The following is a 26,724-nucleotide window of genomic DNA, read 5'->3' as shown; positions in this document are numbered from 1 at the left end:
CAACGATGATATCTAAATGACCATTTTTATTTGTTTTTCTCTCTGTCCTCTAGCAAAATGATGGTCAGTTCACAGTGATCCAGCTGGTGGGGATGATGCGTGGGATCTCAGCTGGGATGAAATATCTCTCCGAAATGAACTACGTCCACCGGGACCTGGCGGCACGAAACATTCTGGTCAACAGCAACTTGGTGTGCAAAGTGTCTGACTTTGGCTTGTCACGCTACTTACAGGAAGACACCTCTGATCCCAGCTACACCAGCTCTCTGGTAAGTACTCGCAGTGTTCCATCTTCTATTTTGCTTGAGTGCTATGAGGCGCATTCATAGGCTACATATTAAATACTGGACTGAGCTTCTGGATCTGAAAATCGAAGCCAAGCGAAGTGCCTTAAACTTGTATTCTTCCTAATAGCCAGCAAGAGGCGCACTGGTTGCGAAAAGAAGTCTGATTGTATGTACCCTTATGGAAAAAATGACCTTACTTCTCACTTGATTTATGACCTTTACGACAGTTTCCTGATGGGTTTATAGTGTCACTCACTAGTTTAAAGTCTTCTTCAATACAGCATTAGCAATTTATGGTCCTACTGAGAGTAAAATAGATGATAAAGCAGGATATGCTTTGGGGCGGGACCACAGATTGATTGACAGGTCAGTGAGTTGGTCCAGTGTGACACACAGGGCTCACCAAACTCAGTTCAAACTGTCAAACTAGACGGCGTTGATCAATATTTTGTTACTGCATTGCCTATTTCTCGCCTAACATATTTTCAGAAACTTGTTTTGGTGAACTGTTTAGCTGCAATATGAGAAAGATTGTGACCAGGCGGCCACCATTGTGTTTCCAGTTTCCAACAGAGGCCCCCAAAACTCTGATAAACCTGCCAGACTAGGCAGTGCTGATCAAATATGGATCAAGATTCTGTTACTACATTGCCTATTTCTTGCTTAAAATATTTACTCAACTAGAGTTTATCTGCATTTAATGCATCTCTTAGAGGTCCTGTCCGCTTTTTACTCCCATATACAGCAATCCAAACATCTTAACAGCCCATCAGTCTAATCAGTTTTACTTCTGACACTTTTTCATTCTTTTTGAAGGTCTTAGAAACCTTTCACCTTTTCAGTGCCTTTCATTTTATATGAGCTGCCTTTCTCGTCTTCCTCATCCTCCTTCCTCCTCTCCCCTCCACTCTGCAAGTCACGGCCCGGAGGTCTGTCACATCTTCATTAGTGTGGAGACAAGCCTCCTCTGGGAAGGCTCCTCTCTCGTTGACATACCCAGAGTGCAGAGAAACCAAAGGGCATTGCGGCCTCTCAAACTGACAGCTCCCACCCCCTCTCTCCCCCTCCCTCCTCTCTCTCACTCCTCATTCATTATTACTGGGGCATCATGGGAGGCTTTGGCTCCTCATTAACTCCTCCACACTACAGATCTGTAATTATTAGCAGCCATCGTTAGTTCATCTTCTGCCTCTCCTCTTCCTAATTCAAAACACACTCTTTACACCCTCGCAAACACACGCGCAGGTCATTAGGACTCCCGGCATGCCTGAGTTTGTGAGTGTGTTTTTAGTTCAGTGTCTGTGTATGTGTGTGTGTGTGTGTGTGAGAGAGAGAGCATATGAGCAATGATGTGTATGTGTGTGTGTCTGTGTGGGTGGGTGTGTGCGGGACCATGTGCATGTGTCTAGTATCACCTCATTGACTCTGCTTTGAGACTCTGGTGCAAATTAGCTTGTTTACTGCCAATGTATCATGAGTATTGCTGCCTGCATTTTGCAGACGGTAAGGTCCTCTGCAAGCAAAACGCGGCAATATAGGATAAAAAGTAAGGTTGCAAATTGTAAGCACTTTCTTTAATCAATCATTTGTAGCATCAACCATCAACCAGTTGATTAATTGTACTTTTAAAAATAACCACTCCCTTATACCAAACAAAATCAAATGCATTTTTCACGCCTCAGTGCCTGTGATAGCCGTAGCTGGAGGCATTATGTTACAAGGTTTCTGTACGTATGTGCATCCATACTTTCATCTATCCTGATCTTGTGAAAACAATAATAACGCCTTGATGGAATTTCTTTAAATTTGGTTCAAACATCAACTTTGACTCTCAAAGATGAACTGATTTGATTTTGGGTGGTTCAATATCAAGGTCACCGTGACCTCACGTCTGTCCCACCCTCATGAATGCAATATCTCAGGGACATCTGGATGGACTTTCTTCAAATTTGGCACCAATGTCCACTTGGACTCAAAGGTGAATTAACAGAACTTGATTTTGGTGGTCAAACATCACTTTGATGTCACAAAAACATGTCTGACTTAAGAATTCTTACACTAATTATGACAAAATTTAACACAAATATCTAATAAGATAAAAAGATGAGGTGATGACATTTTATATCCAGAAGGTCAAAGGTCAAACTCACTGTGACATCATTATGCTCTGTAAAAACTCTTGAAGCTTTCCATCCTCCATACTGCTCTGGAAAATAGTCTCTAAGTGAAGACAGCTTGTTTGCTTATTAGAAAATATTCACTGATATCATACATATCAATATACTGAACTTCCATTTTACCAAAAAATACACTTAATACCCTTCAGTAAGTTCCTTCACAACGTATATGAGTCTGGACAGACTTTGATGTAAACTGCAACTTGACTGCTTGACAGAGTCATGCAACCACGAGGCAGTAATTCTAGTTTTCTCCTAAATCAAAGCCTCATTTCCATGGCAACATATTGCATATTCTCTGATAGCACTGCTTACACAAATTAAACAAATGAAGGCAAAGAGGCCTACATATTAAACACTTATAATTGAATATCAGACAACATGCAGAGCATGGTCATAAAAGTAACCTCCACTATATTTTAGATCTTTATAATTTTACATGATTGCTAAGATTCTTAACAACTAATTAACTGATCATTGATTAATCATTATTATCCCTGAAAAAGAGCATGGTCCTATATTATTTAACCTAAAGGTAGATTTTTTTATTCTTACATTCAATAAACATACAAAGTAAATATCCTCACAATAGCCACACATTTTTTCCCATACCCTTTTATTTTGCAAGTCACTGAGCCATGTCCTGTATTTCACCTGTCCTCCTCTTATTTTGGGTCACCAGCCTCCAGTGACCCGACCCAACCCAACCTGCCAATCTTACCTGGGTGAAGAGATTTTCTCATTTCATAAACCTCAGAGGCTCTTACTGAAAATGATTCATTGTATACACTATGAATGTACAGCATTGCGCTAGCACTGTATATATTATGAATAAATATGAATATATTATGCTATAAAAAGGACCTATTTTAGGATTAGTTTCAGAGGTATTTCGACACATGCAAAACTTGAGATCAAAAGCGTGCAGTCAAATAAGCCTGTGAGTCAGTGCAATGCAGGTAGGAAACAAGAGTTCTCAAAATAATTTGTTTTCATCTAAATATAGGCGACGAAACAAAACAATAATACAAAACACACAATGTACTTTGTTTCTATTTTATTTCCACCTTTGAAGCTGAGCTTAGGTAGAGACTGCAATCTGTTAGATTTATTACTTCAGGTTATAGGATGCAAAAACACGCATGCACAAGATGCAGTGTAAGCCCAGGGGAGGCTACCAATTGGCCGGACGTGGTAGCCCAGGTGCGGACAGAAAGTGTCATCTGGACCAGAGGAGCTATGACCTCTTATTGGTGTGGCTGAGAGCTAATTGCTCCCCAGGAATAGCTCGCTTTGTATGCTTGACCCCTGTGGCTAAACCTTGCTGAATGGATCTTATGTAGCAACAAAGAAGAGCAGCACCTCTGTTGTCTGCACCGCTGAGCTTGCTAATAAAACAGGGTGTAAAGGGTGGGGAATGGATTATAGATTGCGGTCGGCATTTTGATGTTGTTTAATGCAAACAAAGTCTCCTTGAGGGCATTATCTGGAGAGTCAATAGAGCAGGTGAGGTTTGAAGTTTGAACCTGGGGAGCTGTTCTGATGGTAACACACTCAAGTTTTTTGATGGTGTGTTTCTTACTGATAGAGATTTTAAAACGAGCACATCAAAGCTTTGGCTGCGCTTCACTTTCATACTGACTGCTGCCTGATTATCATAAGCATCCAGATGAAATCTTTAGAGCTACATAACTATTTTTGTTCCTTTCAAATCAAGAGAGTAGTTTTATTCATATTCCAACATGTACTGAGAGGCCGAGTCCATCAATATGCCTGTTAAATTCTTAAATAGTCCTAAATGTGATCAGCTAAAACATGTGGACAGTCGACCTAAAGGGATAGTTTGAATTATTTGAAGTGGGGTTATATAAGGCACTTACCAATCGTCAGTGTGTTACTTACAGTAGATGCCAGCTGGTAGGCTCCCAGTTTGGAGAAGCAGAGAGGGGTTCTGGCATGGGAAGTAAGCAATTTACAGCTTTGGACAGGATCAGCAACAAAAGGTATTTTAGCCACTAAAGAAAAACAATTTAAGTGAATGCTATATTTTGTCTGCTTAACCAACCAAACTCCATAGGTGAAATCGGTAATTTTACCTCACAGAACATGGGAGCTGCCGGACTATCGGTGAGTTAATTCTTGTTGCTGTGTGTTGTGTTTTAAAAGGTTAGTTCTCAATAAGACTAACTAACTAACTAATCAATCAAGGCAGGTGTTGACCAGCAGCTCCCGTGTTCTGCAAGTCAAAATAACAATTTTTCCTTAAGGAGTCTGGTCGCTTTGAAAAGAGCGATATTTGGCTTACATAACAGTGGTTTCCTGTCAGAAAAGGCTTTCTGATGGCATGGCAAACCAGTGAAAATATTCTAAATATAGTGAACACTGCTGTAGGGGAAAAAAACGCTCTGGATACAGCAATGGTGCGAGCCGTGACTTTAAAATGGCTAAATCAATGCAAAAGAAAAGCTAACAGCCTCTTGATTTTTTACATTTGCCCCATTAGCAACCATGGTGCTAATTTCCCAATAGCGGATACAGGATCTGGCGTACGCCTGAAACAAACAACATGGCAGACTTATACCCGCAGTCTATATCCAGTCAGTCAGACTAGGTGGCTGTAATACATTGCTTAGCTTTTGTGTTGTTATTCTTCTCTGCTTCTCCAAACTTGGGTTATGCCATCCTCCATCTACTGTAGTTAATACACTGACTATTGATAAGTACCTCATACCCACTTCAAATAATCACATAATCCCTCATTCCCTGTATTCAGGGGAACATGCAAACAAGCGTGGGGGCGACGTGGGAGTCCACAGGTCCCACGCAGGGTCCTATAGTGTAATTAAGCTATGCATGGCGTCCTTCACTCCAGGACTTCTTCAGCTATGACCTGACGCTACCCAATCAGCGAGCAAGGCTGGTGTGGCAGACAAGGCCGAGGGAATCAGGGAAATTAAATAGCGCTGACATGCAGTGATTTACATCGCCATCGACCTCCTCCTCCAACAAATTAATCACCTCTTTCCCTCTACTGCTTTTCTAATTTTTCCCTGCAATTCTAGGCACACCAATTACAGTGCCTGTGGTGTGATGCTGGATGTATGGTTGGGAGGACATGCTGGTAATTGCGTTAACCCTGGATGTGGGTTCACTCTGGAGCAATGTTGTGGAGGTTTCAGACAGAAGGGGGCTGTCCTCCCTCTCTGTTGGCTGCTCACCAAAGTCGTGATTAATTAGGCTCACAGGACAATGCTTGGACTCCGCACTGGTCTTGCTCAGGTGATGTGCACTAATTATTTTAAAGACTTTAAAGGCTGTGTGTTTCAGCGCAACCATAGTTTTCTTGTATTTCTATTGATTTGTGTGATTAGATTTACATGGTTGTGTGGTTTAAAGAGATAGTTCCGATTATTCAGTGTGGGGTTGTATCAGGCAGTAGTCAGTGTATTACCTACAGCAGATGTTGGTCAGCATGCACCCACTTCAGCAGACAGGACTGCCACCACAGAAAGTGAGGATATTATTCTCTTACTATAACTCCATGAGTAAAATCAGTCATTTTACCTTGCAGAACACAAGAATTGCTGGTCTACTGCTACTTCGATTTGTTTGTTTGTTTGTTCTGTGACTTTGGCATTTTAATTGAATAGTCTGGATTCACCAAAGTCACATAATAACACAAACAAACTAAGAGCTTGAGAAAGCAAAAGAACAACAACTCCCATGTTCTGCCAGGTACAGTGACTAATTTTGCATTTGGTCTGATTGATTTTGAGAGAGTGATATTTGGATTATGTAATGGTGGTTTCCCCTTGGACAAGGCTATCTGACATTAAGGTAAAATTGTAAAAAATATTCTAAATATAGTGTACACATAAACTACTACTGTTGTCTTTAGGTGGACCTTTTCTAAGTAGCTAAAACACATTTTGTTGCTGAACCTGTGCCCTCTCTGCTTCTCCAAACTGTGGGTGTGCTGACCAACATCTACTGTGGGTAATGAACTGACTATCAATAAATACCTAATTTAACCCACATTAAATAATCTGAACTATCCCTTTAAGAAGTAAGTAAGCACATGATTACAGGTCCAGGTGAGATGTCAGTGTCCCTGCTTACCTGACAGAGAGGAAGATTGATTTTAGAACACTCAGGGAACCCGGAAGACTTTCGCATTACTCTCTTTTTTTCACCGATCCATCTGTCTAAGGAGCCATCCATCCATGCAGTATCTATCTTTCCTTTTTCTCCAGCTGTCCACGCCTTTTCCATTTCAAGGCTTTTCCCAGAGCAACATCAGAACGGCATACTCAGTGTAGGGGTGAGGAATGATGCGTCAAACTGCGGCAGCGATGTGTCACATGTTTTATTGTGTGTTTTGTGTCCATGGGTGAGTGAAAGTCAGAGATCTCGCCACGGTCACTGGGGTTTAATGCACATTTTCTGGCTAGGATGAGAGAGCAAGTGGCCAATAGGGAGTCTGAGAGTGTGTGTGTGGATATGTTTCCAAAATCTGGCATGCGAGTATAGTATGTCAAGTCTATAACAGCTTAGACAAGTGATGTTACCCTCTCTATCGAGAGTTCATGCCCACAGGGCCATGGTGAGCAGGGCAGGTATGGGTCAGGAATTTTTGCCTGTGGCTCATCTGATGATGTGAAAAGGCTGTCATTGCCTTGCATGTCATGAGATGTGTATTTCATATGGTAGCTGAGTGGACAAGTACTGTATGTGGTTACAAGTGTGCGTTTGTGCTTTGTTGCTGGGTATGCACATACATGTCCCTTAGGTGCCTTTCTTCGTGTGCATGTTTGTCTATGTGTGTGTGTTTGTTTGTGTCATTGAGGCTGAGAGGGGTTGAAAGGCGAGGTCACACAGAGCCAGTAACAAAGCTCATCCGTCAAATCCCTGTGACCTGAGTGACATTCTCTCAGCTCCGCTCCAGTGCTCACACTATGTGGACCGCGCTGCTGTTTCTGTCATTTGTCTGTTTTCTATTTGCATCCTCCCCCCCTCTCTCTCTGGCTTCAGGCCCATGCACTTTTTTTGGCTTGTCTATTCAACTTGTAGTGAAATATTTATGCACTGCATAAAGTTAAAGGGACAGAGTCTCTGAGTAAACAAGAAGTGAAATGGGAGCATGTCCATATGGACCAGGCCAAAACCAGACAAAGGGACTTTTTCTCTGACATGTTATGTTTGAATGCAAAAAAAAACACCTACCACAGTATTTACCTAGACAGGCACTGTGGCATCACCATGATAGCCGCACCACACTACAAAGTACATGTCACAAAATCTCCTAATTATCACAGCAAGCTCATCTACACAAAGATCAGATCAGCACAAGCTGAAAATGTATCAAACATTGTTTATTTATTTCATATCAGAAAGATACATTTTGCAAAACGCAAGTTAAAAAGTATTTAAATAAGGCAACAGTTGTTTTGGCTAACAGTGCTTGCATGTTAAAAAGACCAACTGTAAATACAGATCTCACATTTGCGGTCTAGTTCACACCACACCACATGACAATTTCACACTACAGTATTGTTGATAACAGACATGTGCTTCACTCTTTGTAATATTAAAACATCTTAAGATCAAGAGCTTTTTTTTTTTTTTAGAGTATATGTAAAGGGAAGACGTGATCCACTGATTCTCTTTGATGATGCACAGCAGTCAGTCACAAGCCCAGATTTACTGCAGGCTGTTTTTGATGTTCAGAAACAACCTGTGTCTACACATGCATTGTTGAAGACCCAAAACAAGTGTCTGCTTTTGTATTGTTTTCACAAAACCTGATTCATGTTTTCTCCAACTCTCGCTGGCTATAGTTTGCTGTAACTTTTTTTGCCTTCATTCCACTGAGCACAGCTCTATGATGCTGTGTCTGCAATGCGGTTTTGTTCCGTCCTTCACGTGTTCCGTCATCATCCACCAGGAACATTTCTGAAGTGGAGCGTTTTTCCCGCCAGATTTTGTTAACTTTGCCATATTAGCTCAGGGTTTCTATACCCAATCCTAAAAATGGCAAAGGTACCTATGCAACTGGTATCTACCAGACCGAATCACAACGAAAACTACAGTTAGTCTTCTGTTAGTTCATAGCTAATGTATGTTTTTTATGATCAGAAGTCTGCACAGGGTGTTTTATTTTGAAAACTGCCGACTCTCTGTCGTTCCTGTCTTGATGCAGCTTTCGTCAAAAATAGACTCAGAACATAAGCGGAGCAGAGTGAGGAGCTGGGATGATTATTGGATGCTCTGCAGCGCTTTTGGTGTAATCACAAGTATTGTCTAGAATGGCTGCAACCAGCTCTTGTGGTCGCATTGCAGATGGAAGAAATACAGCCATGCCCAGTGGAATCAACACATTAGTCATGCTGGAAAACTCTCTAGAGCTGATATCTTCAAATGTATTAGTTGACAACTGGATCTGGATTACATCATGTACATGTGATGTGTCATAGGAACCTTAGAACCTTTCTTCCCCTTTTCTCTGTAATGTAATTGTTGACATTTTCCACTAGGGCTGGACAGTATTTTAAAATTTTCTGAATTGCCACTGTCAGTCCATCAAGTGGCGATTGCCCCCCACACAGCTTTCAGCAGTTTTCTTCTCAGTTGTCCTCCTTCTCAGTGGGTGCACTGTGTCCTGAATGAGAATGCATTGACTATTAAGTTAGCAAAATAAAAGGACAAAAATTGCCCCCCCCCCAAAAAAAAACATTTTATCTTACGGAGAGCATAGACTGGTACATACAAAAAACAGGCACTTACTTTTCAGTTTTACTGGGAGAGCATCACTCCCCCCAATCAAGTATGAGTCACCACTGCAGTGACCAAGCTTGATACCCAACTGGCTTCCCACCACCTGGCTTGTTCAGCCAAGCTGGAGGCACTGCTGCTGGGAACTGAACCTCAGTCACGCTCATTCATAATTGCAAATCCTAAACATTCAACCCTACCCTAGATCTTTTTTTTTTTATCCCTTGGTTTTGTATTTGAAACTAATTAAGATGTTTTCAGGCTAATTTTATTCAGATCGCAGAGTTTAATTTGCTCAGTCTTGGGGTAAGTGTAGCAGCAGAAAATATCCAGGAATGGAAATGAATATGGAGGAGGTATGGCTGCTGAAAACAAAAAAGGAAGTAAAGTGATCCATACCTGGTTGCTTCATCAAAGAGGGAGCAACCATCCAAAGCACTCCACCTTGATTTATACCTTCTGTCATGTTTGCCAGAGTCAGTATAAGGTGGGCATTGATTCGCCATCTGTGGCTGTTGGACTGCATTTGCATCTGAGCAGGATTCACAATGAAGTGGTCTGTGTACAGCTAAATCAGTGAAAGAGATACCTCCTCTGTTTGTGAGCCTATGTCTCTATTAAACACTATACTGCAGACAGTAGAGTCACAGAAGGGGGGATTTATTTCATTGGTAAACCAAAGCAGCGGCTGCATGAACTTCTGCTTTTTTTAAATCTTCAAAATAAAAGCACTGACATGACCACTGTTTTTTTTCCACATTGTTCTCTTTAAGGAGGTCTTCATAACTACCATCCCAGTAGCTTTAATAACACGAGGGGAAATATCACAGTAACATTAAAGGGAAAATCAGGTTGTGCTCCGGTTTGATACGACTGTCTATAGATGTAATTGCCTATTTTTCACATCCTGTGGAGGAATCATGGGGCCAGGCTCACTGTCTAATATTAACATGGAGAAGCACAAGTAAAGATTGGATACTTGCTAGGTTCAATCTGCAGTTGCCAGAGAAGCTGAGGTCTAATGGTGACATTTCCCCGAGGGAGGTTGAAATTTCTGTTTAACGAAACACAGTTAGGTGCTAATGATGCTGGGGAAGTGGAGTAATTAATCAAGTAAATAATAAAAAGACATAAGGAATGTTTTACACATGGTGAAGAATTTCTCTAATACTCTAATCGGTACTGAGCAAACACGGAAAATAAAAAAATTAAAATCACCATAGGTGGATCTGACTTTTCTAAGAGGCCTAGTTGGTTCATACGGACATTTCTATTGCATGCACATTAAATAATGAAGGACACAAAAATGTTGCATGTCATATGCAAACAAATCCACGTGGTTAGGTTGCTATGGCGCTATCACTGCTGTATTACATTGTAGGCGTAGAGCCGTGAAGGCCACAAAGAAAGGTCTCACAGCCTTAAAGCTAGAAAAAAACCTTTAACAACCTTAACAGCCTGAAGGAGCTGCACTACATCTATTCAAAATAAGCCAATCAATGGCATAACAAGGCCTGTGTGCTTTCTCTGATACGTGTTTGTATTTCAGGCATCAAGATGGAGATAAACTCAGTTAGCAATGCCAACAAGCTGTTAAAAGTTGATGTTTGCCCAAAGCTATAGCTCTAACAGTCAAATATGTGTGGTGTACTAGTTGTCTAATTAGATTGGTGGAAACAAAATGCTGTCTGCAAATTCACATTTCTCACCCACTGCTGACAACAGTGGAACTGTTGTGTCTCTCTTCACCAAGACAAATTGGTTTTGTATTTGTGGCTGAAGTGTGTGATGCATACAAATATGGTTTACATAATCGCAAAAAATTATATTTTCTATTTTTATGGTGAAATGTTGGTAAATGGACCATAATATTCAGGTCAGCAAGTCGCTATTCTCTCAAGTCAAATTAGCTCATATTTGACCTTTATATGTCAAAGATGATGCCCAGGAGCAGCAGTAATATTCCATATTTGCAAAAATTACCAATCTGTGACAAACAAATGCTTATTCGCTAAGCCCCAACTCCCTTAGTTACTGTTGCTTTGTCTGTCAATCTTTCTGTTCTTGCAGAGCACATATTATGCAGTGAAACAGTGGCAGACTGACTGCTCAGAATTCTTAGTTATCTTTTTTAAACAATCATTCCTTGAATTGAGGCAGAGACAGACAAACCCAGACTTCTCATGGCCAGGCGGAGTCCCTTGATTTTGCTGAAATATCAACTGTCACCAGCAGATTTTTATCAGCAGCAGCTAGCTGGCTAATTAAGCTAACACGCGCTCTGAAATCCAGGAATTAAAGATGAACAAAGGATTAAAGTTGACAATAAAGAGTATTGCAATAGTAAGAAGTCCTGAACAGTTTCAGACTTGGAGAAATGTAATATCTATTAAAGGTCCGGTGTGTAAGGGTCCTAATGGAGGCTGCCATGATGCTCTGCTGTGTTTCTACAGTAGCCCAGAATGGACAAACTTAACACTTTATAAGAACTATCATTAATACATTATAAATTGATAGTTAATTAAAATCACTTAAAAGCTATTTTACTGTTAACAAACAATCAAATTATAATAAATAATGTTTACTATGTATTAGCAATACTATCATTTATATTTGTTATCATGACTTTGTGTCATATAGAATAAAAGTTATCTTTTGGATCACAGCTGATAGAAGACAATAAAAAAGACATTCTGGTTACATTAGTGAACTATTTTACTGTTGCACACATAACAAAACATCTCAATTAAAGCATTACTAATAATTAGAATTATTATCATTTAATTGCTAACAGTGAAATAACTATAACCTACAATTGAATTAGCTATCAGTTTACTATTTATTAATTATGGTTATTATAAAGTATTATTAATCTCAGCAAGCTCAAGCTAGATGCCACTAAATCCTACAGACTGGTTTTCTAAGTTAAAAATTCACTGTTGCATCTCCTCTGGCTTTATTACCTTATAAATCACTAAATTATTGGGATGCAGTTGGATTTGCACAGTCAGTGGCTCTAAGATGATATTATTTATAAGTTCCAAGCACAGTCTCTAAACTATAAGGGATCAAATGAAACATTTCACTAAAATAGTTCAATATCAGTATCTTTTTTGATGTACTGTGCTGTAATTCGTACTGTAACCTGACTGCTTTTCAGTCCCGCACAGCAATTATTTTTGAAATGGGATCAGAATACTACAAATGGTTCTCAGCGATATAAATCATAGATATTTTGATCTTGATCATAATTTTTTTTTTCAGAAGTAAAGCAATTATGGGTGGGTATTCTTGGTGTACTGTATTTTTTTTTTTCCATTCTCTTCCCACGCGGTATAGAAACAATTTTTAGAATTCGTTTGTTAATTAAATCTAAAAACAAAAAGCCTCACAAATAGTTCCCAGCCTGCTGTGAGACTGTTTGGGATCTTTGGAAGACAAAATAAAACTTTGACAAATGCTCCCCTCAAGTTTTGCATGACTCAGTTGTATATATGGTGAGAGACCAGTGTCTTTCTTCCCACCAGACATTCCCATGGGTGTCTGAGAAACCAACATCTCTGTCACCAGCCCCTCCCTCCCTATTCTATTCTATTTTTCTTCACATCTCTCCATGTCACTCTTCCTCTCTCCATCTCTCTCACTCTCTTTCTCATCCTATTCGGGCACACATCCAGGGCAGATCGTTGCTCTCAAGATTTCATTAAAAGGATGTTGATGGAGCACTCTTCCCAGCCTAAGTAAATGTGCTCAAGTCCATTTGAGTGTGCATTGTTTGGAGATGGATTACTGAAGTTGGAGGAGTAAAGGAAAGGAGAAGGAGGGAATGCGGGAGAGAAAAAAAAAAGACAAGGAGAGGGAGAGCTACATGTTTGTCTTCCAGATGAAGGAGAAAGTTTATTTGGAATCTCTAAATAGCTTCTGTGAAGTGAAAAAGGCCGAGCAAAAACAAGACCAAACACTGGACTCTTCTTTTTCAATTATAGTTAGTTTATCTGGGACATTGCTGCATGTTAGTGATGACGGTTATTTCACTCTGACAGGTATATTTGCTCCAGATATTACTTCATTCTGCAGCAGCATGTCACTGACAGTCTACATGAAGCTGTCTGGCACATTGGTGGATGCATAGCTCATACCGCTGCAAAGACATGACAGGTGTTTCATATCGTTGCTATGGGTATCACTGTCTCCACACACACACATTACTGGGCCAGGGGACCATAACAGACACCAGTAAGTACACACATTACATGGCCACCACATGTTTATCCCTCATCTTTCAGACCTGGCTGTCAACTTGATACCTGTTAACCTGACAGCACATCTCTGTTGCAATCACACTCCAGACATATCACTAACTGTCACAACTGGTCACAACCCGCCACAGGCGGTCACAGCCAGGTGGAACCAGTCACATACTGCGATCTCATTGTGGTGCCAGCACACTCCTGTATCAGCTCCCAGTGTTTCTGGCTGGGAAGTCTGTGCACAAACATTGCTGAATGTCTCGTCCACGTGCATGATGTTAGAATTTAGACGACTAATTATCACTCCATGGTTGTATGCGTCCGCCAGTCAAGTTTCTGTTTACATGCATATCCATCCAGACTCATATATGTAGCAAATTCTGCAAGAAGGAATTTAATAAAAGGTATTAACTCTTATGACTATATTGTTATGTATGCATCCAGTGAATGATTTCCAGTGAGAAATGTGCCATTTTCAGTCAGACTATTTTTATAGAGAGCTGAGCATCATGATTATGACAGTGAAGCTGACAGTTGACTTTTTGGATATAAAATGTCACTTCATCATTTCATTATGGGTCTATTGTTGTGAAAGTTTGTCATAATTAGCACAAGAATTCTTGTCTTATGGCCAAAAATGTGTTTTGAGAGTGTGAGTCACAAGCAAATAGTCATCAGTTCATCCTTGAGTCTAAGTGGACATTTGTACCAAATTTGAAGAAAATTCTTTCCAGGTATTCCTGAGATATTGTGTTCATGAGAATAGTACTGACTGACGGACGCATGGACAACCCAAAACCACATTCCCTTCATCCATTGCGGTCGTCGGCACAGAGCCATAAAAATCCCACATTGCTAAACGCAACTAAAAGTTTTTTGACAGTATAAGGTAAGGTATTTCTGTGGCGTATTTATTTCAGGTTTTCATGCCCTTGTGCCCACTCGCTTTTTCTTCCAAGTGCCAACATTTATCAACCAGAAAATAGACCCATCTGGTATCTCTGGAAAATCAAGCACTGTATGTCACCCACTTTATTTATTATCGAGGGAGTTTTGCGAAGTATCACTTGATATCATTACAGATTACTCCTCTCAAGGCGCGAGGTTCTGCGGCTGCAGTGGCTGTGCCACAGTCGGGCTCATGTACACAAATTCTGAGTTAACTGTCCGAGATAATAGCAGAGTGTGAAGCCCGATTTAGGGGCGATATTTCACTTCAAGGCAAACAGAAAAACAGCTTGTTCCTTTTTCAGTAGCCAGCACAATATAGCATATCCAAAGAGCTCTCGCCATGCTTCGAGGCCTCACAAAGCACTCATGCTTTTGTGTTGACATTAGGTCTGTTTTAATTCCCATCATCACTTCTTCTAACCCCCCAACTCATTCCCTGTGGTATTAGCACTCTTTTTACTGAAAAAAAAGTCAATGCTTTTTATTATGTTTTTGCCTTCTTCCCTGTATGCATGAGCTGTTCAGCACTTCATGTTATTAAAGCAGGATTTTGGCAGAGCTATCACTGGCCCACAGCAGTAATTACTAAGGGTTTGCATAGCTGCCTCTGACTCACCCGCCTTGGAAATGTTATTACTAAAGTCTGTCTCATTGCAGGCGCGCAGGGAGCTTCTTGTGAAGCCTGTGTGTCTTTGCTCAGGCCATTCCAGCGACACTCAGCTCATATCCCAACAGGGTCCCGGGGCATGAGACCAGATGTACAGAGCGAGGGAGGGAGGGGGAACGAGTAATGATAAAGAGAGGCTGTAATAGACAGCGTTTGGCTCGGAGCAGCTATTTTTTTCATGTTATTCTGCGTTTATTTCTTCGTTTTTCATCTTATGTGTGTTCGTCCAAACAAAATAATTGACTTGAAGCATGGCCCCTGACAGAGTGACGGATGAAGAAGAAGGGGATTGGCCTTTTTGTATTTTTGTAGGGAAGATATTTGGCTTGTATCTGCGTAGCTGCATTTGCCCTCAGACAAAGGAAAGGGCGAGAGAAAAGTGTCCTGGGGTCTCGGTTTAGATGAAACGATTCAGATATGAACTAGTCTGAGATATGAGAGAGGCATTGAAGTCGCTGGGGCTTAGATAGCCTTTATTCATCTATTGATCTCTTCCTCTCCGTGTTTCTTTCTTGCTCTCTCATTTTCCCTGTCTGTCACACACTCGCACTACCACACACTGCACTCTTGCCTAATTCCTTCCATGCCTCATGTCTTTTTCTCCGCTGGCTGGTGAGCTCAGTGAGATCTGAGTGTTTTGTCTCTGCATCTCGCGGTGTGTCCCAACAGCGGTCTCCACTCAGGGTCAGATGTTAAATCTCTTTTCAGGGTCAGCGGCCGACTAACGGTCAAACCCTAAAGAGGTGCTCATTAATGAGCTCAGCCTCTCCACCTCTGCAATGCCACACCGCACTGACCTGTAACACTTACATAAGTGCACAAATACAGGAAAACTCAACCTGTTTACAATTATTCTTCCAATACTTCAAGCATCCGCCTGCAGTACGAAAACACAACCAGAAGAACCATTTTCTGTATCCTCACTTATCAGTCATTTCTCTCTCTCATTTCTTTCAAACTCATTTACACAGAAAAAAACACACTAACATCCACTATAATCTTGGCTTTTGTCTTAAGACGGAAAGGTTACAATCTGCATTCATTCCCAGGTCAAATGGCTCTGCAGTAGTCACAGGTATTTATCATCTCAAGCTCCAACAACAGTGCTGGAAGCATGACATCTGGGTGGACACACTAATTTTTGCCCTTTTTGGTGGAGGCAAAGAGGAGTTGTTGCCTCCGTCTGTGTATTCTGCAAGTCTTTTGCTACTTTTTCTTACTCATGTGCTTCATGCCTTGATTCTTTCTGATTTAGTGTGTTGTTGAAGGTGTGTATTTACTGTATTTACTGATTACTGCTCATCTTTAGTCAAGTGTCTAAACAGTGGATCAACATTTTGTTTTCTATAAATTCTTAAAGCCCCCCGTTTTTTTTGTAATCCAAAAGCTTTTATTATGAAACAGCAAAATCAGGAAATGTTGGGTTTTCATCTGCAGTAACTCAACACTATTTCCAGCTGAAAGCAAGCATGAAACAGCAGAATAAGGCCTGAAAGTACAAACAGCGACACAGAAGAGAAACTAAGCTTGAAACCACAGAGATTCAGTTAGAAGTTACAAAGGTAGATTTTAAAAAACATATTTCTTTCGGCTCTCCTGGACACACAAGATGATTCTCAGTTTTCCAGATCACATCAGAAAAAAAAAAAAACAGAATTGCAAACTCGCCTACTGTCAGTGAAAAAAGTTTAGCCGTGTAGAAAATGTCTGCATCCACATACAAATGTTGGTGTAAATTTTTTTTTCTACTTCCCTCCCCCTCTTCCTCTTCTCAGACTCCCCTCTCCTCTCCCTGCTCACTCTCTCTCCCTAGAAAGCGAGCAGGGAGTAGGGTGGTCTGTGTAGGTTGCTCTCTGGGTTTGGGTTTGTTTCCAACAGCGGCTTATCTGCAAATGCTCAGGTTCAGCTAATTGGCATTATTAAACCAGTGGCGAGCTCAACTCAGATATAAGGGGAGGTGCTCTGGTGGGAGGGTGGGGGGCACAAATGGGAATTTATGCGAGTCTGTCCGTTTGTGTGCGTGGGTGTGCGTGCGCAATCATCTATGTCTGTGCCTGTGCATACGTTCCCAGCTGTGTCTGTATATGTGTGTGAGGGTGTGTGTGGAATCTTAAACAAGCAGCTGTCAATTTCAGTCAACAGGGCGCGTGGCATGCCTGAGGCCCAGGTAGCCCAATTACAGGCAGACACGCTCGACGTACGAGCAGAAGCCCAGGCCTATCTTCCTTTATCCAAACAGGGCTGTGGGAGAGGAGACGCTAAATGTGATGTTGGTCGATGTGTGAAGGGCAAACACTGTTGGGAGCCGCTGCTGAGACAGAGGCAGAATCATGTGTATGTTTTTGCTGCTGGAGGATTGATACACTGGGTGGATGAGGGGGGATAAAGAGTCAGAGGGATGGAGGAGCAGGGCAGTCGAGGCAAGCGCAGCGGTGTTGAGGAATTATGGTTGAATTTAATGTGTTAACACTGAAAAAAAAAATGTTGTGAAACTCAGACATTTCTGTTGCTTCATCTCCTCAGGGTGGGAAGATCCCAGTGAGGTGGACAGCACCAGAGGCCATCGCGTACAGAAAGTTCACCTCAGCCAGTGACGTGTGGAGCTACGGCATCGTCATGTGGGAAGTGATGTCATTTGGAGAGAGGCCATACTGGGACATGTCCAACCAGGATGTAAGTGCTTCTTTGTAAAGATCAAAAGACCCATGAAATGACATAATTACTTTCTTAATGTGATTTCCTTTTGAGGCAGTGATGAAGAAAAAAAGGAGTTTTACATGCTAGCACAGGCAGAAAAGTGCAACTTTCAGAAATTAGCATTGCTCTTTTAGTTACACCCACATGCAGGGATAAAAGTATGACTTTCATTATGCAAGTAACTACTCACATTACTGTCATAAGCAATTTTTTGTTTACTTGTACTTTTATGAGTATTTTTTCAAATCTTTAATTTACTAACTAACTGATTCTGAATCAGTCTGAATTTAGTACTGATCACTAGGTAGGATTCTCCTTGAAATCCTTGATGAAATGAGCTTATATTTATATTTTTCCAGGGAAAAGTTACAGTGACTAGCCAATTAAAAGGAAATTATTTGGGTACTGCAGAGGAAACAGTACTGCTTTTGCTCACAGAGCCTCCAAAATTAACATAAAATGAAAGCAAGTAGTAAATATTCATTACTTCGCTACCGAGCAGACATCAATATCGATACTTTAAATCTGCATTTTTGTAGCCAATAAGGCTATCTGATTGCAAACGGGCCAATGAAAACCGTGACATCCGCATGAAAAAATAAAACAAAACGCTGCAGCAGGCACAGGTTTGGAGAGGTGAACGTGAGCAGTGAGCAGGAGTTGGGAATAATTTAGATTGAAGATTTGGAGAAACCCCTTCTGACTGAATGCCAGCTATTGAAAATATAAGTCAACAACAGTTCAAAAGTTCAAAAGTTAAAAAGTAACTACAACTCTGAGTACTTTTTTAACTGAGTAAGTATTTTTAACACCAGTAGTTTTACTTGTAGTTGAGTAATACCTCAGCAATGTAACAGTACTTCTACTTGAGTACAGATCAACATTATTATAGTTAACTCAAACTAAACTCAAAACTAAAGGTGTTAAAAAAAATTATTTAACTGCAATAAAAATAAAAAGTAGGCTTAAGAAAACTGAAACGATATTGTGTACTTACTAAAATAAACTTTAAAATAAAAAATAAACTAAAATACATATAACTGTAATAACTCTGGTACAGATTTTAAGTTCTCTTTCCTCTACGACCCTGTGCCCACAAGTGCAGCGTGGCCTTGCCACTGAAGACGCAAAAGTATTCTAGGAAGTCTGAGTGCCCATTTCATGGGATCTTTAAGAAGCATCGTAAAAAGGAACATTTACGTTGAGTGTTAACACTGTTCTCAACTTCCGTGCAATAAAAAACAAGTTTGAATCTGAGTAAACTGCCTCATTAATGGAATGGCCGTTTCCGTACAGATGTGCTTATACTGTCACTTCACCCCATAGATAGACAATCAAGGATAACTCATAAGAGAGGAAGCGGCAATAAATCACACATTTTTTATCAGTTCCCATCTCATAGTATCATCAGTGAAGATGTCCTTGACTCTGACTTTGAAAGCAGACTTATTATGGAAACAGTCTCACACTATCCCCTTTCCTTCCTGGCCGGCTTTTGAGAGCAATGAATGATTGCTGAGAGCTCTGCTTTGTTCCCCATGTCCGTTTGGATAAGGTCCACTCACACACAAACACATAGGCACCAACACAAACACACACAACCATTGGATATAGTCCCACGCTATGAGGTCTCTCTCCCTAAGCTCCTTTAGTGAGACAACTAGCCAACCATCAGGCCTCTATGGACCCCGCTCCATGAGGACCGTCCAACCCAGCAGATGTTGCCTCAGTGGGCCAGCAGCAAACACTGCCTGGTGGGACTAATGCAGAGAAGAGGACTGGCACCGCTCAGCATGTCCGGCTGCTCAGTCCGCACACACATGCACACGTCAAAAACACACACATACACAACCACTTCTCCATATGCACCATTTGTCAGGATTTCGCTGAGTTGCACTCAACTCCGGGGTAGAGTTGGCAACCTACAGAGTAGCGTCTAATTTTTAATGATAGAATCTTTTACACTTGATTTCACACCGGACCCTTATCTCCCAACTATGCATTTTTAAGATAAGATTACATCTCCCGACAGTATGGATATATGGATATGGGTGAGCGAGTCCATCAATGAGCAGTGCAGCAATCTGGGTAATCTTTGTACTGTCTAAGACTAGATAGCTGCAGATTAAGCATGATTTACTTTGATATTATATATTTATTTTGACTTCTTTGTTTGCATATTTATTACCCTCATACATTACAGCTAACAACCAGTGGAGGGGAGGGGTGGTCATTGTTGGCTTAAGTCTCTAAATCTTCCTCAAGTTCTTCTCAAACTTCACAAAACACTTGACTTTAACTCTGTCTACACTGAAACTCTTAGAAACTCTTACACTTAGTCTCTCTAACAAGGCCAGGATAGCCTGTGCAGCCTTTAAGAGACATGTGTCAAGTGGCTGTACTTCACTGTGTTAATTATATGCAATCTGTTCATTCCCCAGCGACTTCTTTCTATAGCAACACTGCTCTCTGCTCTCCTTTCCGTCACTTTCCTTGCTCTGTCCTCCAGGAGTGACATGTGATTGGCTAAATCGAGAGGAAGGGCACATCAGCCTGAATGCTCACTGTCTCTTGAGTGACCAGAGGGAGTGTGTCGGTGTGGGGTGGGGGATGTTGTTGAGGCAGGGATGAGCGTGTCAGGACTACAGAGTAGATGTTTTTAAATGGCATCAGTCACTGAAAACTCAGTCGAGTAAGTATTTTGTTTTTGATGGAGTGTATTGACAACCAGCCAGATTGCAGAAAAACACTGCAAAATACAGTGTATCATATAAATCAGAATAAAGAACAACCATAGAGTATAAAATAAATCATGGATGGAGTTCCGAGGTCTGAAAAGTAAAGCCAATGTGGAAGTGCTTTAAACCTGCATTGTTTCTGATGGCCAGCAGGGGGCGATCCCAGTAGTTTAAAAAGTAAGATTGTGTGTGTGACAAAATAACCCTACTACTCATTAGATTTATTCCCTCGTCGAACAGTTTTGTATTGAATTCAGGGTACCAGCTGCTAGTTTCAAGTCTCATCATCCTATTTAGAGTAAAATAGATAATAAAGCAGGCTATGTTTTGGGGCGGGGCTGCCTTGTAATTGATCATCAAGTCATTATCTGTCCATCACAACACACCAGGCTTACAAAACCCAGATCAACTGGTCAAACTAGGCAGTGCTGATCAAATAAAAATCAGGATTATGTTACTACATTGTCTATCAGAAGCATATTTTAGTGTACTGTTTAGCTGTAATATGAGAAAGGTTGTGGCCAGGCAGTTGCCTTTTTGTACCCTGCTAAGAAACGGAGCCTCCTGAAACTCAGATCAACCTGTCAAACTAGGCAATGCTGATAAAATATGGATCAAGATTCTGTTACTCTACTGCCTATTTCTCTCCTAAACTGTTTTTAGACACATACAGACTGTATTTTAGTGCACTGTTTAGAAAGATTGTGGTCAGGCAGGCTGCCATGGAACTTGCAGCACATCACCCACCAGCTCCAAGCTCTCGCTGGTACTGAGCATATTCTTGTTGCAAAAAAACCAAAAAACAAGATGGCGATCCCAATAATGCCAAACTCAATGCTTCAGATTGATAGTTCAGAAACAAATCACGTTGGGTGTATACTTGATGATAACCCATGCTTCCCCTTTCCACCCTCATCCAGGTGATTAATGCCATTGAGCAGGACTACCGTCTGCCGCCGCCTATGGACTGCCCTAGTGCCCTGCACCAGTTAATGCTGGACTGCTGGCAGAAAGACCGTAACGTACGACCACGCTTCACCGACATCGTCAGCACCCTGGACAAGATGATCCGTAACCCCACCAGCCTCAAAGCTGTAGCCAACATCCCTGCAGTGTGAGTAAAAAGACTTCCTCAGCAGCACATGACACATACATTCACCCTGAAGTGGACATTAATTCCGCACAAACAGCTTTTCATCTGTTTATATATACAGTATTTACACAGGCTGTCTGCACAAACTAACCCGGCATGGACATGCTTACTTATTATCCCCTCATAAAATAAACATGCATTTATTACTGTTGATTGCATCAAACTTGAACTTTTCCTCTCAAGGATCTTTTTTCCTGCTGCTTATGATTCTCCCACATATCTAGACTCTCATATTGGCTTTAGAAGGTTCACTTTTTCCACATTTTGTGGTATTGCATAAATTATTTTTACCCCACAACGATGAGCAAAAAACACACTTTTAGAAAGATGAAATCCTGCAGAAACATCTAATTTCCATACATATTCAGAATGTTTATGCGTTATTTTGTAGAGGCACCAGTGGCCTTGATTTGTTTTGAATCTTGCTGGGTACGATTTGGCCAGTACCGCACACCTTGTTTTGGACAATTTCTTCCACCTTTCCTCGAAGATCCTCTCAAGCTCATCCAGATTGGACGTGGACTGTCTGTGAACTGTGAGCTTCAGGTTTCTCCACAGATTTTTCTTTCCAATTTCCAGGCTTTGGCTGAGGCACTGAGGGTCATTCAGAGACTTGTCCTGAAGCCACTTGTTTTGGCTGTGTGCTCTGGGCTGCTGCCATGTTGAAAGGTGAACTTTTGGCAGTGTGTGAGTTTGATTTTGTGCAATGGAGCATGTTTTTCCTTCAAGGTCCCTTGTGTATTTGGTTCAGTTTATTCTTTCTTTAAATGTGGCCAGTTTCCTAGTATCTGACAATGGGAAGCATCACTAAAGCTTCATTGTAGCAATAGTATCAACCAGCTAATGAGTGGTACCTTAGTTTTTACTAGCTGCAGCACTTGGCATTCAGGCCAAGGACTGAATGTTTTCTCCAATGACACCAGAGATTGTTTTACGGGTTTTGCTGTTTTTTTAACAGTCTTATAGGCAGGTAGGTGTATCAGCAGGTGGGTTTTTAGGTAGGTTATAGAGATGGCAACAGTTAACTCTTAATCTGTAATCGAGAATATTTTGGGGAACATATATTTGATTTATGTTATGTATGCTGGTCTATAATGTCGGTAATGTAATAACGACTTTGCTAGCTACACTGTGGGGTAAAAAATTAAGCTTTTTGTGTCAACATTTCTTCCAGAAAGGCAAAAGACAAAGCCCAATGTAAGATGCTACTCTTCAGTTTAGTAGTAGTTCTACCACTATGCTGAATAATATTAAGGACAAGCACACGGCTAACATGTCCGAGGACGGCTTGCAAGATCACATCTGTGCTAGCCATGGCGAAACATCAAGGTGTGGGCCAACGTTCTGTTGTCACTCAGTGTTATAAAGGTTGAGGGATTAAAACAGCCAATGTTAGCCAGAGTTTGTTATGCCCTTGAAAGCTACTGTGATTAAAAGCATTGAAAAATACCTTGAGGAAAAGAAGGATGAGCTAGAAGTCAAGCTAGCCAGGGCAGACAAGCTGGCTGTAACTCTCACAAATGAAAGCATCAGCAATGCTTGCTGGGAGATGTAGTCCAGGGTGCCCCTCGCTCAGAGCTTCGTTATCTCCATCAAGACCTGAATATACTCTTAAATGAAGCTAACATAGACAGATGCGTAGTCATACAAGCCTCTCTGTGTGTGCTGGAGACGAAACGTTCAAAAAGTTACTGCCTAATGGGTGTCAAGCTATAAAAAGCAAAATTAACCAAAACTGATATCCCTAGTAGGTAGGTAGGTAGGTGGGTAGGTAGAGTGTAAAACACTAAAATGTGGCAAAAAAAAATACTTTCCAAAGCCAAAATTCCCCCAGCACACACACAGACATTTTCTCCTTCTCCATCTTGCATCCTCTGACACACACCCACACAAACACCATAACCTCACTTTCTCTCCTTCTCTTTAAACCCTTCTTGCTTAATATTGCATCAAAGTTTTGCTATATACATCCTCTTACCCCCCTCCTTCGCTCTGTTCTCCCTCCTCCAGGCCTTCTCAGCCACTGTTGGACAGATCCATACCTGACTTCAACACCTTCAGCTCAGTGGAGGACTGGCTCGCTGCCATCAAGATGAGCCAGTACAGAGACAACTTCCTCAACTCAGGCTTTACCTCCCTGCAGCTGGTGGCTCAAATGACCTCAGAGTGAGTTCACCTGCTAGTGTGCACATGAAGACTTCCAAGCCCATATGGCACTCGATGGGCACACTTGTGTAAAAATGACTCGACGTCAAGTGTGTGTATTTTTAGCATGAATGCGCCCAGTGACTCAAGTTTTTGAATGACTGCATCAAAGTAAAGCCTGTGTGGGTAATGCATCAAATATAACTCATTATTACAGAAAATAACAGTCATCGTGATAAGAATATTTCCATCTGTGCTCTTCAAGTATTATGACTATTTAATAGTTAAGAATTCTCTATGAACAATTTTCCAAAATGTGTAATGATCTTAATCTTTTAAATACACATTTTTAAGAGGCATATTTATTCGCTGCTTGTTTATGTGGAATATTTCAAAGCAAGGGTTGTGACGGTATTTCTTGTAGCAACAGACGCAAATATTGCACTTCATTTACTTTAATTAACAATGTTGCTTGGTCTACAAATTCATGTGAAAATGTAAAATCATTCTAACATTTTTTATTAAAAATGTATGCTTGGGGCTGGGTGGCATTTATGCAGTCTCTTTGCAATGCAAAGCAACATGCATTACTAAGTCTTCTCTCAAGTGATGGAATTAATTTTGTAAATTTGTGTTTTGTGTTCATCGCCACCAGCTTTCCATCCTGAAATTGTGCTTTCATATATGGTGATGTTAGGACTGTAACTGCGCCAGAAAATGATGATATGATGATGAAATGATGCTTTTTTTCCAAGTGGTATAATCGCCTAATACTCAAATGATCCATTCCATCTTCAATATGATGGAAATCCTTTCATCTATTGCTTCAAAATATGTTCTCGCTTTTCAATTTTCTTTCTCTCTGCCTCTTTCTCCCCAGGGACTTGCTGAGAATAGGAGTGACCCTAGCAGGCCACCAGAAGAAGATCCTCAGTAATATCCAGTCCATGAGGGTGCAGATGAGCCAGTCTCCCACGACTATGGCATGACTACAGGGGGCGCTGTGCCATGGAACGGGCAGCATTCGCAGGACCAACAACAATGGGAGCCCACGAATGACCCCCGATCCGTCGGAACGCGCCAGGGTCGAGACTATTGTCTTAATCTAATCCACTACCATGACAACAGGAGACCAGGGTCTACACTACCATATGGTTATTAGCTATCACACTTCATGCAATCCACGACAGGAGTTCAGGGTCCAGACTTGATGCTGTTTCTCCATTTCTCCACAAAAAGGAAGACAGACATCGGTTGCTGTGGTTATAGACTGCCATTCATGTCACTGTAAACCAAAATAACTCCACAATCAGACATCGACACAGGGAACCTCTCACAACGTCAGACTGTATGGTCAAATGAGTGATATTGTACTTCTATATTATCTGGACTAGAAGATGTTAAAGTTGTAAACCGAAGTGTGAGACATTTAGAAACAACGTGTGACCTGTGATTTTACCGTCGTCAATGTGTGCAATGAAGATGCCTTGACCTGGCCAGAAATAAGTCCCCAGAAGAAAAAGCAATTACCGGTAGGAATAATTAGAGGGAGAAGCATACAGGGATGTACAGTGGAGCACCATTTTCAACTTTTCACATCATTCGCTCGTTTTGAAGAATTTGAAAAATGTATCGTAAACGGACTGGTGAAACTTCAGAGCTAGTTATATTTTTGTCTTTTTACCATCTGTTTGTTTGTTTGTTTTATCACTATAGCAAGATGCCGCCCACTTGTATTTTAACTTTAACACTACCTGTGGAGTCCTGGGTGGAAGGCCTTGCCAAAGGACTTCTTAACCAGCCCCACCCAGATTCAGAGAATATAAATATGTTTATCTCTTGCTAAATATGATTATATCTTTCATAATAAACCTTCATATTGAAGGTGATAATGTATGATTATGTATGTACAGAACTCTCTGCTTGCATTTTTGGCAAAGACATGTTTGTTGACTAGATTGTGATAGACACATGCAATGTGTAGATTTCTACGGTGCCCTGGTTCCCCCTCGGACGACTTAACAATGGACACTGGGTTAGACGTCACCCTCCTCCAGGGGCACAAGGACAATCCTGACTGAATCTAAACCTGAGGAAAACGTTAAAGGAACTGTGGGCGAAGAATTGGTATTGTAGATCTATATGAAAATTGCTGTAGGAGTTAAAATAATTGACAAAATATCCATTTACTGGAGATCATGTTTAATGTGGGTGTACACATGCTGTCTCTTGCTGGTGAGCACTTACTTGTACAGATATGTTTTACGTTTTTAGTTCTTTTTTGTTCTGTTGTTGTTTGTGTTGGGAGTCCTCACCACCATCCAGAGGGGGGAGGAACCTCCACGCCTTGGCTGGCCCACATCCATGGTAAGTACCTGCTAATCACGCATGAAAGACACTATGTAAAGGCATAGTCTGGACCATTTGATGCAGGGGTGTATGAAGCACTTATTAATTATTCGGTGAATTAAGTACAGTAGATGTTGGTCAGCACGCCCTCAGTGAGGAGAAGCAGAGTCAGGCATCAGCATGGAAGCTAAGCACTTAAAAAAAGGTCCACCTTAAAAAATAAAAATATCATTTTATGTGTAAGCTGTATTCAAAATATTTTCTGCACTTTACTTTGCTGTCATACACAGACATAAAAACCACTGTTATATAAGCCAAATATTACTCTTACCAAACCAACCAAACTTCAAAATCAGGCAAAATCAGTCTTTTTACTTTGCAGAACACGAGACTTACTGCCTATCACTGTCACAATCTGCTAGTTTGTGTTATTGTGTGACTTAGGTGAATCCGAACTATCCTTTTAAAACACAGAGGCCACACAATAACACAAACAAACAAAGAGATCGAAGCAGCTATAGAACAGCAGCTCACGTTTT

The 26,724-nt window shown here is 41.0% G+C and overlaps 1 protein-coding gene across 2 annotated transcripts in view; it reads left to right on the top strand.

Annotated features, from left to right (window-relative positions):
* Positions 1–26,724, top strand: part of ephb1 (EPH receptor B1) — a 219,758-nt gene that overhangs the window by 189,287 nt on the left and 3,747 nt on the right. For both annotated transcript variants that reach the window (XM_084732571.1, XM_084732570.1), the window contains exons 12-16: positions 54–269; positions 17,627–17,776; positions 21,459–21,652; positions 23,702–23,857; positions 24,717–26,203. In XM_084732571.1, coding sequence (XP_084588697.1) covers positions 54–269; positions 17,627–17,776; positions 21,459–21,652; positions 23,702–23,857; positions 24,717–24,825 — 825 coding nt within the window. In that variant the 3' untranslated portion in view covers positions 24,826–26,203. The remainder of the gene's footprint in view (positions 1–53; positions 270–17,626; positions 17,777–21,458; positions 21,653–23,701; positions 23,858–24,716; positions 26,204–26,724) is intronic.

Source organism: Lutjanus erythropterus, chromosome 12, assembly GCF_056507025.1.
Source record: "Lutjanus erythropterus isolate fLutEry1 chromosome 12, fLutEry1.hap2, whole genome shotgun sequence".
In the NCBI taxonomy this organism is placed as follows: Eukaryota; Metazoa; Chordata; class Actinopteri; order Lutjaniformes; family Lutjanidae; genus Lutjanus; species Lutjanus erythropterus.
Note: the sequence above shows the minus strand (reverse complement) of the source record. Positions and strands in the feature narration are given on the sequence as shown.